Source organism: Odocoileus virginianus, chromosome 17 (assembly GCF_023699985.2).
Source record: "Odocoileus virginianus isolate 20LAN1187 ecotype Illinois chromosome 17, Ovbor_1.2, whole genome shotgun sequence".
In the NCBI taxonomy this organism is placed as follows: domain Eukaryota; kingdom Metazoa; phylum Chordata; class Mammalia; order Artiodactyla; family Cervidae; genus Odocoileus; species Odocoileus virginianus.
Genome location: NC_069690.1, coordinates 22937699 through 22954137, shown reverse-complemented (window position 1 = coordinate 22954137; position 16439 = coordinate 22937699). Strand labels below are relative to the sequence as shown.

Genomic DNA, 16439 nt, shown 5'->3' with positions numbered 1-16439 from the left:
GCCTCTGCGCCTGTGCCGAAGGGGGCGGGGCAAGATGCGCATGCGCACAGAGGGACTTCGGAGTCTTTGGAGGCGGGAAGAAGGTTGGCGGTTGTTGACCGGAGGCTGGGCGACCGTTGACAGAAGGCGGGAACCTGAAGGTTAAAGTTACTTGTCGTGTTGGCGGGAGGGCCAAGCAGAGAAAGCCCTAGTTACCAAACTGCCCCCCTCCCGAGTCAGGAGAGATTGTTGGAAGAGAACATGAGCCCTGACTGGAGCTTTGTGTTCTTCTCCATGAGGCGCCCAAGTAGGCCCGATGGCCTCGATCTGAGGCAGCGGTTTTGGGGGCCGGTGTGTGCATGTGTGTTTGCGCGTTGAACAAACTTTCTGCCCATTTGTCACCACCTGCCTTAATATAATTAGGGTCCTGTTGTAAGCTGGGGTGGGAACACCTCAGGGCCTTCTGCCCCCGGGGCCAGTGGTCTACGGGAGGATGTGGCGCTTTTGTTTGCCTAAGTCTCAGAAACAGTAATAGCCCTTGCTGTCCCCTTTTAGTTTCAGGTGTGTTGCGTTGGTATTTCTGGGCTAAGAAAAGGTCGCTTAACTTCTGTTTCCTAGAATGGAGTCAGGAATATTCTCTAATGGGCCTGCTATATTCAGGTTCAAGGCCAAGCTGTGGAAGCAAAGCTGGGGCAGTCCCTAACCTCAAGTTTCCCAAGTTTTATTTTTAAAAATGATAATTGATACTGTTTACCCCAGTATGATTTGCATTATTACTCGGTGGTGTTCATGTCTCTTTGTCTCATGCGGTCTCTTCTGCTCTTAGGAGCAGAAGTGATCTTGCTTAGGTTTAAATCTTAATTTTTCACAAAATATGCAAGTATGTATTAAAGTGAGATTGAAATATAAGAGGCTGGACATGGAAAAAATTACAAAAGGAATCCTGTGGTAAAAGGAAAAAAAAAACCCAGATCTTGTTTCACTTGGAATTACAGAAACAGAGTTGAAACTTATCATTACAGTTATTATAGATATTAAGTGAGGCCTTAGTCTTTGGTATTGTATAATCCAGAGATCTCAAACTAATGACTAAAGCACATGATCTGCATGGTGTTTTAAAGTGAGACAACACATTCTCACGTGGCTAGTTCAATTGTGTATGTTTCCTCCCTGGCCTTGTAAGCATGTTTGCCAATATTGTGGTCCATTTTCCTCTATGTACATCTCGTTCAGAATTATTCTCACGTTGGGTTCTTGATTCTGAAGTAAATTACATAGACTCTGTGAAAATTCACATATGTTTAGGAAACAAGATTATAGCCACCCTAGTCTTAACTTCAAACTAATTTGAAAAAATGTGTCATGTTGTAAATTGTTACCTGGAAAGAGAAAGACTCTGTAGGGTGTTTATCAGGTTGGTCATAGATTTAAACCATAATTTCAGTAATTACTAGACTGAGCACTTGATTTTGTCACTGATACAATATGAGGTATACATTTCTTTCTTTGAAGGTTTAGTCAGACAACTTCATGTTGTAAAGTTGGAGCACTGGAGAATAAAAATTAGAGACTTTGATATTGAAAGAAATGAAGAGAAACCTAAATGAAAATCCAACTAGGAGTACAGCAGGTATTGACTGACTTTTATTTTTAAAATTTCTGTAGTTTGTATGTAGCATATATACATATTATATATATATATATATATATATATATATATATAGCCTATATAGATACAACTTTGTGTGTGTGTGTGTGTGTGTGTGTGTGTGTATAGTTTGTATAGCATATAGATACAACACTTTGAAAGGGACTTTTAAAAATAATGAACATATAGTCCAGCCTCTTTTTAGGTTGAAGGAAATAAGACAAAACACTTATTGGCTTAGGTTTAAGTAAAATCAGGCTTTTCTGGATTTGCTCTTGTGTTCTTTTTATAAAGCCATGTGATTGATTTGTTTTGTGCTTTAAGCTGAAGATAAATTAATAATCTTCTAATTTTTATTTGTGACTTATTTGAAATATTTATGTGCCAGGGAGATTGGATATATTACCATCACTCTAAGTCGTTCTCAGGAATGATTCATAGAAAATATATATTACAGACCACTGGAGTTCTTGGTGAAATTGCAAAGTTTTGACTTCCAAAGCAAATCTACTGAAATAAAATTTATGAGAGTAGGGTCTAGTAACTGGCATGCTAAGCATAATTACAGATAAATCTTAGTCAAACTAAAGTGAAAGAACCATGGCCTTAAAGGGTCTGCTACTATAGTTAGAGAGTGATTAGGATTTTGGAAAGCATGGGTCAAATTTTGGTTCTCCTTTACCTGTATTGTACTCAAAGGGTTCCTTCCAGTTGATAAGCAAGCACAGGAGAGAAGTAAAGAAAGCAAAAGTGGGTTTGGAAAGGGTTGGGGAATGAGGAAGGAAATGCAAATTACTGCTAAATAAGAGGAATTAAGGTAATGGTAACATAGAACAAGAAAGGATTTTTTAGAGACAGATAAGTCTATTTTGGATCTTTAAAAGAACATAAAAATAAATCAAAATCTATATAAATATATCTGTAATAAATATAAAAGTAACATATAGAAATAGACAAATTCAAATAGTATATTATTATATACTAATAATTATTCTATAACTAGATCTGATTATTTGCCTATTGTGTACTAATTTTTTGGTACTTTCAATTTAGGCTGTTTGCCTGTACCATTGTTCAATCAGAAAAAGAGGAATAGACAGCCATTAACATCCAATCCACTTCAAAATAATCCAGGTATCAGTAATGCTTCTGACAGTTATGATTTCCCTCCTTTACCATCAGGTAAGAAAATAAAGTGAAAATTCTCAGAAAATAAGAAAGAGGATTATAGAAAATGGCAGTTTCTACTGTATTATAATGGAAACAGAAAGAAAGTATATTTTTTTCTTCTTTCCACTATCCAGTTATAGGAATTACTTGGCTCTTTCTGAGCATTCCAGTACAACAGTTAGAGTTTCCTTGTTTACAAGGGTGACTTAGCATTTAAATGGGGTATCTTAAATCTGGAGCCTTTCTTCTAGTGAAGTAGTAACCTATATTGGAAAGAGTTTTTTTTTTTTTTTTCTATTACAAAACACAGATATTGTGACTTAAACATTTGGTGGTAAAGAATGGAGAAACTTAAGTTGCTTCAGGAATAAGGATACGAATGGGAACACAGGAAAAATAGAAGAAAATAGAACTTAAGAAGGTAGAAGCCAAGGAATTTCTTGTGCTTGACCCTAATCTTTTTTTCTCTTCTTATGTATTTTTGCCTTATTTCATTTGTTGACTTTTCACTGTTTCATCCAGCTGGCTTCCTTTTAGTGTCCACTGGTATGTGAACTAAGTTGCCTTTGCTGGGTGTTAACATAGCCTTTTAGTTCTAGTTCTCAGAACCCATCATTGGCTGCCCTCTGTTTCTCTTGATTCAAATTCTAGAGACAGCGAGCCTTGCTTCAACTCATGTTTTTAAATGAGGTCACTGAAATAATTTTTTTTAATTTATTTATTTTAATTGGAGGCTAATTACTTTGCAGTATTGTAGTGGTTTTTGCCATACACTGACATGAATCAGCTATGGGTGTACCTGTGTTCCTCATCCTGAACCCCACTCCCATCTCCCTCCCCATCCCATCCCTCAGGGTCTTCCCAGTGCACCAGCCCTGAGCACACTGTCTTATGCATCGAACCTGGACTGGCGATCTATTTCACATATGATAATATACATGTTTTAATGCCATTCTCTCAAATCATCCCACCCTCGCCTTCTCCCACATAGTGCAAAAGTCTGTTATTTACATCTGTGTCTCTTTAGCTGTCTCGCATATAGGTGCATCGTTACCATCTTTCTAGATTCCATATATATGTGTTAATATACTGTGTTGGTATTTTTCTTTCTGACTTACTTCACTATGTATAATAGGCTCTAGTTTCATCTACCTCATTAGAACTGATTCAAATGTATTCTTTTTGATACCCAAGTAATATTCCATTGTGTATATGTACCACAGCTTTCTTATCCATTCATCTGACAGACATCTAGGTTGCTTCCTTGCCTGGCTGTTGTAAACAGTGCTGCAGTGAACATTGGAGTACACGTGTCTCTTTCAATTCTGGTTTCCTCGGTGCGTGTACCCAACAGTGGGATTGCTGGGTCTTATGGCAGTTCTATTTCTAGTTTTTTAAAGAATCTCCACACTGTTCTCTGTAGTGGCTATACTAGTTTCCATTCCCACCAATAGTGTAAGAGGGTTCTCTTTTCTCTGCACCCTCTGCAGCATTTTTTGTTTATAGACTTTTTGATAGCAGCCATTCTGACCAGCAGAAGATGATCCCTCATTGTGGTTATGATTTGCATTTCTCTGATAATGAGTGATGTTGAGCATCTTTTCATGTGTTTGTTAGCCATCTGTATGTCTTCTTTGGAGAAATGTCTGTTTAGTTCTTTGGCCCATTTTTTGATTGGGTCATTTATTTTTCTGGAATTGAGCTGCAGGAGCTGCTTGTATATTTTTGAGATTAATTCTTTGTCAGTTGCTTCGTTTGCTATTGTTTTGTCCCATTCTGAAGTCTGTCTTTTCACCTTATGATTTCCTTCATTGTGCGAAAGCTTTTAAGTTTAATTAGGTCCTATTTGTTTATTTTTGCTTTTATTTCCATTACTCTGGGAGATGAGTCATAGAGGATTCTGCTGTGATTTATGTCAGAGAGTGTTTTGCCTATGTTTTCCTCTAGGAGTTTTATAGTTTCTGGTCTTACATTTAGACCTTTAATCTATTTTGATGTTAGAGAGTGTTAGAGAGTAGTGTTAGAGAGTGTTCTAGTTTCATTCTTTAATTTAACCTTATGGTTAGGCCTCTCATCTCTGAAATAATTAGCTGTGGTGGTTTGGCCTGGGAGGTCTTAATGTTTACTTACTTTTTACTTCTCTTTGGAAGAAGGCATGGACAGTCAGATATTCTGAAATATACTTGGTACCTGCTGGTTATATACCTTTACATTTTGCGGGACCACACTTAAAAAGCTTTAACAGGATTTTCTGCAACTAGAATTTTAAAATCCTTTTATATATATATATATATATATATATATATATATATATACATATCAGTACTTACTAATTTCATCCAATGTGCAACAATAGACCTTAATCTAGTTTTAAATCTATAGTTATTTTGTTTTCTTCCACATTTGAGGAATTGAAAGTTTGAATTTCATATTATTCTCATTTTTATAGATAAAAGGTTAAAAAATTCTTGTGGATATGTGAAAGTGGGCATTTATCTGGTCATCTTCTGCTATTTTAAAAAAATTTCTATTTAAAATATTTTATAAGTGTGAGTGACAGATGATCTAAATATAACCATTTAATGACAGATGATCTAAAATAACCATTTGAGTTGTTCCATAGGCAAATGTGCATAATCCTGAAGTACTGAACTTTTCAAGCTCTGACCAGGATTACTATCTGTCAGAGATACAACAAAATAGCTTATCGTGGGTAAGAGAGAGGACTAGATCAGTGTTTTTCAATTTTTTTTCTTGATCCATTAGTAGTTTAGGAAATAACAAATCTTTTAAAAAAATAAATAGAATTGAATAGAATAAAATAGAAAATGTCACAGTGTATATACATAGTGAGTAAGAAAAAGAATGGATGGTAAAATTGCTGTATTGTCTCTCAAACACACACAGGCACACACACACACAGGCACACACATGCGCATGCTATGTGTGTATATTTTCTGGGTTTTGATGTATTTCTTGCTGTGGGTTGGGATTAAGAAACATTGATTACACTGAAATTTGTGTTACAAAGTGTAAGATACTTTACTAGGATTGACTGTGAAAGATATACAGATTAAATACCTTGCTTGGAATACAGTGGGAAAGGGAGATATCTAAAAAAATTAGTAAGACAGACTGACTAATTCCACAACAAAGTACTTTTAAAGAACATGTCCATATATTCAAGTATTTTTCTCCTTCTGGCTTTCAGTTGCCTCCCCCACATATTAATTAAATATGAAAGAATTATTTTCCCCCAAATGCTACCTAACTTACCCTTACCTGTGTTACTTATATCTTTTGAGATTGGGCCTGGGAAGCTGTGAATCCGGAGTTGCCTCCTTTAACGAAAACAGTGAACACGGGGTATGTGAAAAAAATGTGTACCAATAAATGCATGTGTCTGTTACTGACTGATGTTAGTCTATGTATATTTTATATTTCTCAATTGGGGAACAAATTATTAATAGTTAATAAGACATATTTCCTTGAAAGGCAAATACCACATTCAGTTTCTCATCCCCTGAGAAGTGAAAATTCTGTGTCTAAACCTATTCAATCAAATGCTGAGAGAAGCAAGAGTGATTGGAGGTGAGTCTACTTAAGATTTTTCTTATTCTGTTTCTTCTTCTCCTTCCCATCTCCTCCTTTACTCCCTTTTCTCCTCCTCTATCTTTTCCTCCTTTCTTAAACAGAATTGACATTTAGGAAATTTCTGTACTGAATAACTAACTATAGTGATATTAGCTGTGTTTTATGAAAGAAGAGAACATGCCATATAAAACGTTAAAAATAGGCAAATTTGGTAGTGACTATATTTCCAAAGAATACTTCATGTTGTATGAAATTTCTGTAAATATTTATCACCGTGAATTTATGATTTTGTCATTAATGTCTAATTGACAATAGGTAAAGAGTCAAGAATAACTGTACCTAAATGTTGGATATATTTAGAAATTGAGAACCAAATAGAATGCTCAATCTTACCCTAGTAAGATAGTCAGCTCCAAGGTAAATAGGATGGAAATAAGAAAGAAAGATGGAGCATGAAATGCTCTGTTAAGATGGTGAGGGCACTTGTCAGAGGTATCCAAGTTTAATGTCTAAATAATGTGAAAAAAAATGAATAGATACAAAAAGGACATGGATCATTTTTTAGGTTGGACTTGAGTATTCTTGGGTAAGTGTTAACTACTGAAATAGTTTTGGATTATTTTCCTTAACAAGGTTGTGTTGCATTGTTTGCCCTCTTGTGGTACTTGTGGTATTTTTTAGGAAAATTATTCAGAAATAAATATTTGTGACGTAGGTTAGTTTTTCCCTGTGAAACTTTTACCTAGCCTGCTCTGAAATTATACTTTTAATTTCAGCCTCATTAACATCATGTTCTGATTGGCTGGTACAACTCACTTAGGTTAATATAGCTAGTAAAATGCTGAAACAAATTAATAAGTAAGACTTTTAAGCTACTCAGTAAAAGTACAAAATTTCTAATTGGACAGCTATCCACCCTGCCTATATCTATTTTCTTTGTGATTTAAAATCACTGACAAGCCATAGTTTAACTTTTGAAAAATTTATTTTGTAGAAAATTAAAAAATAAACGTATAAAAAAGGAGGCAAACATCCTCAAAATCTTACTATGCTGAAAAAAATCTTTCTACTCATATGTTCTTGTATAGTTTAAAAATAAATTCTTTGGCACTTGACTTTGAGTTGAGTTCTCTGGGTTTTGGATTGTCAGTAACTTGCTATGTGACTTTGGCAAATTACTTCCTCCTTAAGACTCCATTTCCTCACCTGAAAAGAGAGGCTTAATATATTCTAGGGTTGCTGTGATGTTGTGTTTAGAATTTCTAACTGGTCAGTAGTTGCAAAGTAGTACAAATTACCATATAAATGAAGGTTAAATAATTCATTAATAATTTTCTTTTAATTAAGAAAAAGTATATAGAAACAAAACTGATACCAAATTTTTAAAATACTATTACAGCTACAGAGATGGCAACAAAAATACTAGTTTAAAAACTTGGGATAAAAATGATTTTAAGCCTCAGTGCAAAAGAAGAAATCTAATGACAAATAATGAAATAAATTCCAGTTCAATGAATTTGGGAGCTCAACAGCAGAAACAATTAAGAGTATCTGAATCTACTAACTTACCTAGCCGAAGAGAAAGGGAAGCACTCAGACAAGCAAAGTCGTCAGAAATGCCTGGCTCCACAATGAGAAGTCTAAACAAAAACAGCACATTGCAGGCGTTTAAGCCCAATTTTCAACAAAATCAATTTAAGAAAAAAATGTTTGATGGTTTTCAAGAAGTAAACACCCTCAAGGTAAACTTTTCAATATTATTTGCATTTTTGTATTTCAATTAAAAAATGTGAGATAAGTATTTAGAAAGTTTACAGATATAAGAGCATTTGAAATCACTCCCATGGCGTACATTACTGAATTAGCACAAATAGCCAGTTCTATTGATAGGAGTAGATGAATGTTTTTTTCCAATATATTTTCTTAAAGGTTGTGAATGGCTGCTCTGTAAATAAATGTAATGTTGGTGTGCCCATGAGAGGAAGTGAGCTCAGGGTCTTCCTCCTCCACCATCTTGGCCATCCTACTCTCTCAGTTGATTTTTAAAAATGCCAGAACTTTCCTATCTCAAGGCCTTTACACTCACTATTCCCTTATTCCTCAGTCAACAACCTGTTTAAAATAATAATCCGTGTGTCTTGTTATCCTTTTATCCTGTTTTTTAAAATGCACAGAATATATTAATTTCTGACATTCTATTATATATTTATTAATCTTCTGAATCCCCTATTAGACTGTAAAATCTGTGAAGGTAGATAGGTTGTCTACCTTCAGTATTGTTTCCTCATTAGCCATGTCTAGCACATGGTAGGTACCAATAATTGCTTTTGGAATGAATAAATAAATGTGCCTGGATTCCCTCAGAGTGTGAGCACGTAGTCAAATACAATTTGACTTACCTGTGTTTGTCACAGAATTGGCACACGATGCTTTAAAAATATTTAAAGAATCAACAAATGAATGAGTAAATGAACGCTTGTGTAAAATAAGAGATAAAAAGAAAAAAATCTTCTTAATTATCTCCAAATGTATTCTAGTTTCTTCTCCTTTATAAAGTACTAATGATACTTTTAATTTAGGGGAGTAACTACTAAAATTTTCAGTAGTTCTTTTTTACATATTTTACATAGTATTTTAACATATTTTACACTTTTGCCTAGTATAAGGACCTAGAATTTTTACATAGAAAGTGAATGAATATGATGAAAAAAATTACAGGTTTTTCTACTGCTGTGTTTTTATTTTTTCAGAAGGAAGCTTCATCATATCAGTTAAAGCTTAGGGAAAAAGATAATTCTTTAAGAATTATATCTGCAGTTATTGAAGGCATGAAGTACTGGCGTGAACATGCACAGAAAACTGTACTTCTTTTTGAAATATTAGGTAGGTGTACTACTTCAAAAATACTTCAGTAATATTTGGACAATCGTTTTGAACGATTACTAGGAATACCTAGGGGATCTTAAAGAAAAATAAAGCTTTACAAAAGGAGATTATGGTTTTTTAGGATTTTCTTCAGTTCCTGTGTCTTCATTGATTTGACCTACAAGATGACCTTGATTATTCATGGTAGTAGTATTCTAATTTGTAATGTTAAAACTGGAAAGATTCTTACAAGTAATCTAGCTCAACCCTTGAAGTAGGTGAGAAAATGAGGCAAATAATTAAAATAGACTTGACTAAAAATCACAAAGTTAGCAGCAAAAATAGATCTAGGCACCAAGTCTCCTTATTCTCAAAGTATTCTTTCTACTATATTACCCTAAATCCAATAGCAATTTCTGTGTAAGTTAAATTATAAATTATATATCCTAAAAGAACATTTGTGAAGAATCCTTGATTGATATGAGTAAACACCCAACAATTAACTTATCCCTATAGTTTTCTGAATTAATATTCAAAAGGGAGGAGAGTTTTATAGAATGTTTCTGGAATTTAATTTTACTTAGAATAAAGAGATAAACAACAAGTAGAGATTCAAAACATTTCTTTCCATAGTTTAAATATTCAATTTAATTTAAATTATGAAATATTTTAAGAATACAGAAAAGTTCAGAGACTATAGTAAATATCCACATATCTATCTTATAGATACCTTTGAACACCCCATCTGTTTTTATTCTTCTCTAGAGACAGTCACTGTGGTATCTTTCCTTTCCATACTTTTATAATTTTGCTCTGTACATCTGATTTCATAAATTTATATGTATGTATTTACTGTTGTTTTGTGTTTTATACTGTAGAGTTTACATTTTCATCTGGCATTATGTTTTTGAGATTTAACCATCTTTCTGTCCTGTCACAGTGTTAGCTTCATTCTGAGGCTCCAATATGGTCTTTCCAGCAGCTTCTGACTCTTCCCTTATGATATTAAGAGGATTATCAAAGTTCTCTATACCATACATTCTTCTTTACACCACATCGTCACATTCTTTGATAGTTTCTTCTGGTTGCTCTTTTACAGAAACTAGCAAATGACTGTTTGCATATTAATGTTTCTGATGGGCAGCAAGGCGCTCACTGTCACTCTGAACTCTGTGCCTGGGGAAGGGGATACACTGACTGGCTTACATTAATCTCAGGTCACTCCTGGGTCTGGGGGTGGGGACACATCCAACCAAATCATACAGCTAAGAACGGCATAGGGGAAATTTCCTAAAGGAAAATCCGGATATTATTAGGGGAAATGGAGACTGACCTCAAAACAAGAAGTGTTTACTATCAGTACCTAATAGATGGCTATTAAAGGAATAAATAGTGGTCTCATTTGATAGTGATTTCTTAAGATTAAACTTGAATTGTCATTTGAATTTTATAGATGAAACAAATTTGGAAGAGGTTAAAGTTTTTACAGTTGAGTAAGTTGAAGAACTGAGACTCAATTGCATGACTTCTGATTCTAATTCAGTGTTTTTTCTTCATTAATTCACGATGTTTATTTGTTACACGTGTGTATTTAGTATGTGGACTTCTCTGGTGACTCAGATAGTAAAGAATCTGCCTGCAGTGCAGGAGACCTGGGTTCAATCCCTGGATTGGAAATATGCCCTGGAGAAGGAAATGACAATCCACTCCAGTATTCTTGCCTGGAGAATTCCATGGACAGAGGGGCCTGGCGGGCTACAGTCTGTGGGGTCACAAAGAGTTGGACATGACTGAGCAACTCACACACACACTGCAGTGTGTAGTATGTAGTAGATTGGTTTGAGGATTTAACCACTGCATCAAACACATTCACAAAACTTCAGGGACTTCCTGGTGCTCCAGGGTTAAGACACAGTTCTTCTGCTGTACAGGCACAGGTTTGATCCCTGGTCAAGGAACTAGGATCCTGCATGCTACACAGCGTGGCCAAAAAATAGAAAGATAAAAACAAACAAACAAAATAAAACAAAAAACAAGAAAGTTTCAGATGGCAAGTTATTGTCAGTTATATAAATTTTGTTATATAATCAGTTCCCGAGTTGGAGAGGGCCAGAAATTTTGTTTTCCTTAGAATAAAATGGTTTCAGAATATCTTTCCCTTTTAAAATGCTTTCTTATTATTGTGTCAGTAAAGCTATGAGAGATTGGTATGGGAATAGTTATTTAAATATCAACTTCTTGTTGTTAAATTTTATTTGCATTTTACCAGCACTGATTTATCCCCCCTCTATTTCAATGTTGCTTAGCTGTTCTCGATTCAGCTGTTACACCTGGCCGATACTGTTCAAAGACTTTTCTTATGAGAGATGGGAAACATACTCTGCCATGTGTATTTTATGAAATAGTGAGTATTTGTTTTAAGTATTCTTTGCAAAGCCTATGCCAATAAAACTTAGAAATGCAGGCTATAATTCCACTGTAGCAGAAATTCTGTTTACTAGTAGTACTTTTGACATTTTGTTTGGTTAAATTCTGACGTTAAAATTGCTTATTTGCTCAATTGATGTGAAGAGCTTACTATGTCACAGGGGCTATGCTAGATGCAGAGGATTCAAGTGGAATTTAAGTGGTAACTGGCCCTTTCTCTCAAAGAGTTTATAATCTCAGGTAGAGGGACAGATACATAAATGTTACACTGTATATAATAAGTGGTATGACAGAGATGTGTGCACGATTCTATAGAAGTAGATAGGATAGGTCAGATCAGGGAAAGCTTTTTGAAGAATGTAGTAACCTATCCGACCTTAGATATATAAGATCTAATAAATTAAGCCAAAGTGTTGGAAATTAGGGGAAGAGGTGAGAGGAATACATTCTAAACTGAGGGAGCAGCTCCTGTAAAGACATGAAGCACTGATAGAGCCTAGATTGTTCAGGAAACTGCAAACAGTTTACAGTACCAGAGTATGCAGTTAGTAAGTGACAGGGTAAGGGTATTTGAACCTGGGGGAAGGCAGGAACAGTGGGCTGGGATGTAGGGAAGAGGCTTGGTAACAAAGGAGAATGGAAACCTTATAAGACTTACATACTTTGTAAAAGAGTTTGGTATTAAATCTGAAATTGAGCTTAATTCTGAAATCTCACTTGGATTCCAGTTTGTACCCCACCATTCACTAGCTTTATGACCTTGAGTGAGCTGCTTAAACTTCCTGTGCATTAGTTTTCTAATCAGTAAATTGAGACTAATTCCCACTTTGAAAGATTGTTTTGGATATTAGGTTATAGAATATCTGAATGCATAGCATCTAGCACATAGCAGATGACAAGAAATAGTAATTGCATGTTATTTTTAGAATCTTAGATGCTTATTATTTTTCTCTAGTCTAAATTTTAAAAGATTTTTATTAAAGTATATCATATACAGAAAAGCTGTCCAATTCTATGAAGTTACCACAGAAGTGAACATAACTAAGGTTAAGAAATAGAACATTGCTTTCACCCTATCTATCCTTGTGCCTGTTCTCATTCACTACCTCTGTTTTCTGCATTAAAGTAACCACTATTGTGACATTTAATAGAAGTTAATTCTACCTGTTTTTGAACTTCCTGTAAATAGTATCATATGATATATCTGATTTTATGTCTGATCTCTTTCACTCAGTGAAATGTTGTAAGATTCATCTATGTTGTTGCATGTAGCTAAAGTTCATTTATTTATGTGTCTATGTGATATGAATATAGCACAATTTGATTTTCTACTCTACTGTTCCTGGATGTCTTGGTGGTTTCCAGTTTTTTTGTTATTATGAATAATACTCTGTGAACATTCTTGTTGTGCACATGCATGCCTTTCTATTGTGTATATACCTAGAAATAAAGTTGCTGAATTGTAGTGCCTGTGTATGTTCTACATGGAGTTATTGCCAAAGAAATTTCCAGAGGGTTATAAGAGTTTATGAACTCAATCAGCATAGGAGAGTTGTAGTTTTTCTTCATTCTTATCAACATTTAATACTGTCAGTCTTTTTTAATTTAGCCATTCCAGTGGGTCAGTTTAGTGCTATCTCATTTCTTTTTGTGTGTGTGCAATAAAGTTTTATTAAAGTATAAAGGAGATAGAGAAAGCTTCTGACATAGACATCAGAAGAGGGTAGAAAGAGTACCCCCTTGCTAGTGTTAGCAATGGAGTTATATACTCTCCAATGAATCCAAAGAATGTCTGGAGGTTGTAAAGACCTCACCAGACCTACTCCCATAATTTACATTTTAAGATAACAGAGTTGGCCAGAAGGTTTAATCCAAAGACTGTCCTCAGGCAGGATACATCCTTGTAAAGACCAGACCTACTCCCATAATTTATGTTTTAAAATAACAGAATTAGCCAGAAGGTTTAATCCAAAGACTGTCCTCAGGCAGGATACATTATTGTTGTATAATCCTAAGGAATGTAGAGGAAAAAAGTAAAAAAGTTTGTCCTTTCTTCCTCCTTGAATATTCCAGACCTCTCTCTCCTTGGGTACTATCTCACTTCTCTCCAATTCCCTGATAACTAATTGAGGTTCAGCACTTTTGATGTTTACTGGCCAGTGAGATACCTTCTTCTGACAAGTCTGTTCAGGTCTCTTATAATTTTTTCTATTAAATTATTTGTCTATTGATTTATAGGAGTTTTGAAAAATCTATTCTGAGTGCAAGTTCTTTGTCTATTATATATATCACAAATCTTCTCATACTCTGTGGTTTGACTGAGAGGTTTTGGAGCTGGCTTGTCTTTTCCTGGCTTATGAGTTCTATGGACATAGCTCTTTCGAATCTCCCAACCCTAAGCCTGGGGTGGGGGTGGTATGGTTACCAGAATCTCTTTTCTTTGGGGAACCTTGGACTCCATTTTTTCCCCCTAGCCCTATAAGCCTATAGAAGCTCTGTTCAGTTTATTAGACTCTTAAACTGCCTTGATTGTGATCAGCAGTTACCTCAGAGGGGGAAGGTATCCCCAGATATCAGGCCCCATTCTGGACTTCTGTCCTCCCCCCAGTTAGGGTTTCTGCAGTTCCTTACTGCAGTTGGTATCTCTCTGATGTCTGTGAGGATATTTTTAAATAATTATTCCATCCAGCTATTCTGATTGGTTTCAGTGGGAAAGTTGGTCTGAACTAGCTAGTCTGCCATCTACTGAAAGGGGAACTCTGGCAGTCTAAAAGAAGTGAGTATTCATGTGCTGTTATATTGGGAATTATTCTGTCTTTTAAGAAACAGCAGCTCACTTGCTTGTAAGAAGCCCTACCCAAATGAAGGTCTTTCTTCTGTAACAGGGCATCCATTTATATCTATCTATCAGCAGGGGGGCCCTAAATGACGTAAGGGAATTACAGCATTTTGTGGTGATTCGTATTTAGTTGATCATATTATTAGTTTAAAAAAATTTAAATTCAAATGAAGTAATAATTAACTTTATTGATATTTATTTTTTGAAAAACAGGATCGTGAACTTCCCAGATTGATTAGAGGCCGAGTTCATAGATGTGTTGGAAACTACGACCAGAAAAAGAATATTTTTAAATGTGTTTCTGTCAGACCGGCGTCTGCTTCTGAACAAAAAACTTTCCAAACATTTGTTAAAATTGTAGATGCTGAAATGAGATATTATACTAGTGTAATGAATGAAGTTTAAGTAGTGATGAAGGAAGTTTAAATAGTATAAAGTAAGCGTTTTTCTGTTATTGTTTAAATTATCATCTCCATAGTTTTCTGGCTACTGTTTTTGTGTATTTCACTTGTTGAATTAAAATATTTAAATCCTTTTAAGTGTGGAAAGAATTTTTGAAAAATAATTTTACTGTTTTTATAAAAGTGGTGCATTTGCTAAAGTTAAAAACCATTTCAGATAAAAATGCTCAAAAGAATAGGAATAGGTAGATACTAACTTAATATGAGAAAATAATACATTTGAGGCAGACATTCCCACTGAAGGCAAGAACGAGACCAGGTGCCCATTGTCAGTACTGTTACTGAGCATTATACTGGAGTTGCTAGACTATGCAGTTCATTTAATTCACATATTTAGTGGGCATATACTCTGTGCCAAGCACTATTTCATATCCTTGTTTGTAACAAAGCAGTTGACAAAGTAACAAAAGCCTCTGAATTTATGGTATTTATATTCTGGGACCCATAGAATATGTTAGATAAAAAGAGAAATAATTGGGAGATAAAAGAGAAATAATAAATATTGCTATTGGTAGATGATACAATTGTATATATGGAAAACCTAAGAAAATCAACTGAGGAATTACTATAAAATGAGATAATTTGGTAAGACACTGGAATAGAAACCTTAATATGCAGAAATCATTAGTAGATGTTATGTATATGATCTGAACCATTAGAGTGTAAACTGGATAATGATACCATGTGAAAAATATCTAAGACTAACCAATACTAAGTAATAAATGTGGAAAAATATGAACAAAACTTTAGAATACCTACTAATGAAGGACACAAAAGAAGACTTGGACAAATGGAAAAGCAAAATCATTTTCTTTGATAGAAAGACAAAGGTGTTGATTTTTCTAAGATTAATTTGTAACTTCTATAATTTTTCTCTCCCTTTCTGTATACAAAACCAAACACACGCACATTAGCCAAATGAATAATAAAGGTTATATATATAAGAAAATGAGAATAGTCAGGAAAACTCTGAAAAAGAAGAATAGTAGAGGATAGTTTTATCAAATATTTTAAAGCCTTAAACATGTATTAGTTATCTATTGTTGCATAACCAATTGACCAAATTAGTAGCTTTAAACAATAAGCATTTATTATCTCTCACAGTTTCAGTAGACCAGGATTTATGAAGTGGCTTGATTGGGCAGCTCTGGCTTGGGTTTCTTAGGAGGATTCACTTGCAAGGTGACTCATGCACATAATTGCCAGGTGGGTTCTTGCTGTTGGAAGGAGGATTCACCTTACCATGGGGGCCTTCCAAAGGGCTGCTTGAGAGTCCTCATGACATGGCAGTTAGCTTCCCCTAGAGTGAATAATTCAGCAGCGAGTTAACTAGGTGGAGTTACCCTTTATATGAGCTAGTCTTGGAAGTCACCAAGCATCACTTTCACTACATTCTATTTGTTGGAATGGACCGTTAAGTATGGACCACTTTTAGGAGGACAGAAATTAGGCTCCA

At 34.8% G+C, this 16439-nt stretch overlaps 1 protein-coding gene across 3 annotated transcripts; it reads left to right on the top strand.

The window, feature by feature from the left end:
* The first annotated feature begins 38 nt into the window (after positions 1–38).
* Positions 39–15061, top strand: SPATA22 (spermatogenesis associated 22). Of its 3 annotated transcripts, none has more exons than XM_020913255.2 (9): positions 39–140; positions 1492–1609; positions 2681–2761; positions 6103–6163; positions 6293–6388; positions 7791–8133; positions 9142–9274; positions 11563–11660; positions 14736–15061. In XM_020913255.2, the coding sequence occupies exons 2-9, from the start codon at positions 1567–1569 to the stop codon at positions 14925–14927; spliced, it is 1047 nt and encodes a 348-aa protein (XP_020768914.1). In that variant the 5' UTR covers positions 39–140; positions 1492–1566; the 3' UTR covers positions 14928–15061. The 3 variants fall into 3 exon arrangements, with proteins under 3 accessions (XP_020768914.1, XP_020768912.1, XP_020768913.1); XM_020913253.2 differs by having other exon boundaries at positions 2681–2809; XM_020913254.2 differs by lacking the exon at positions 39–140 and adding an exon at positions 177–330 and having other exon boundaries at positions 2681–2809.
* Positions 15062–16439: the final 1378 nt, after the last annotated feature.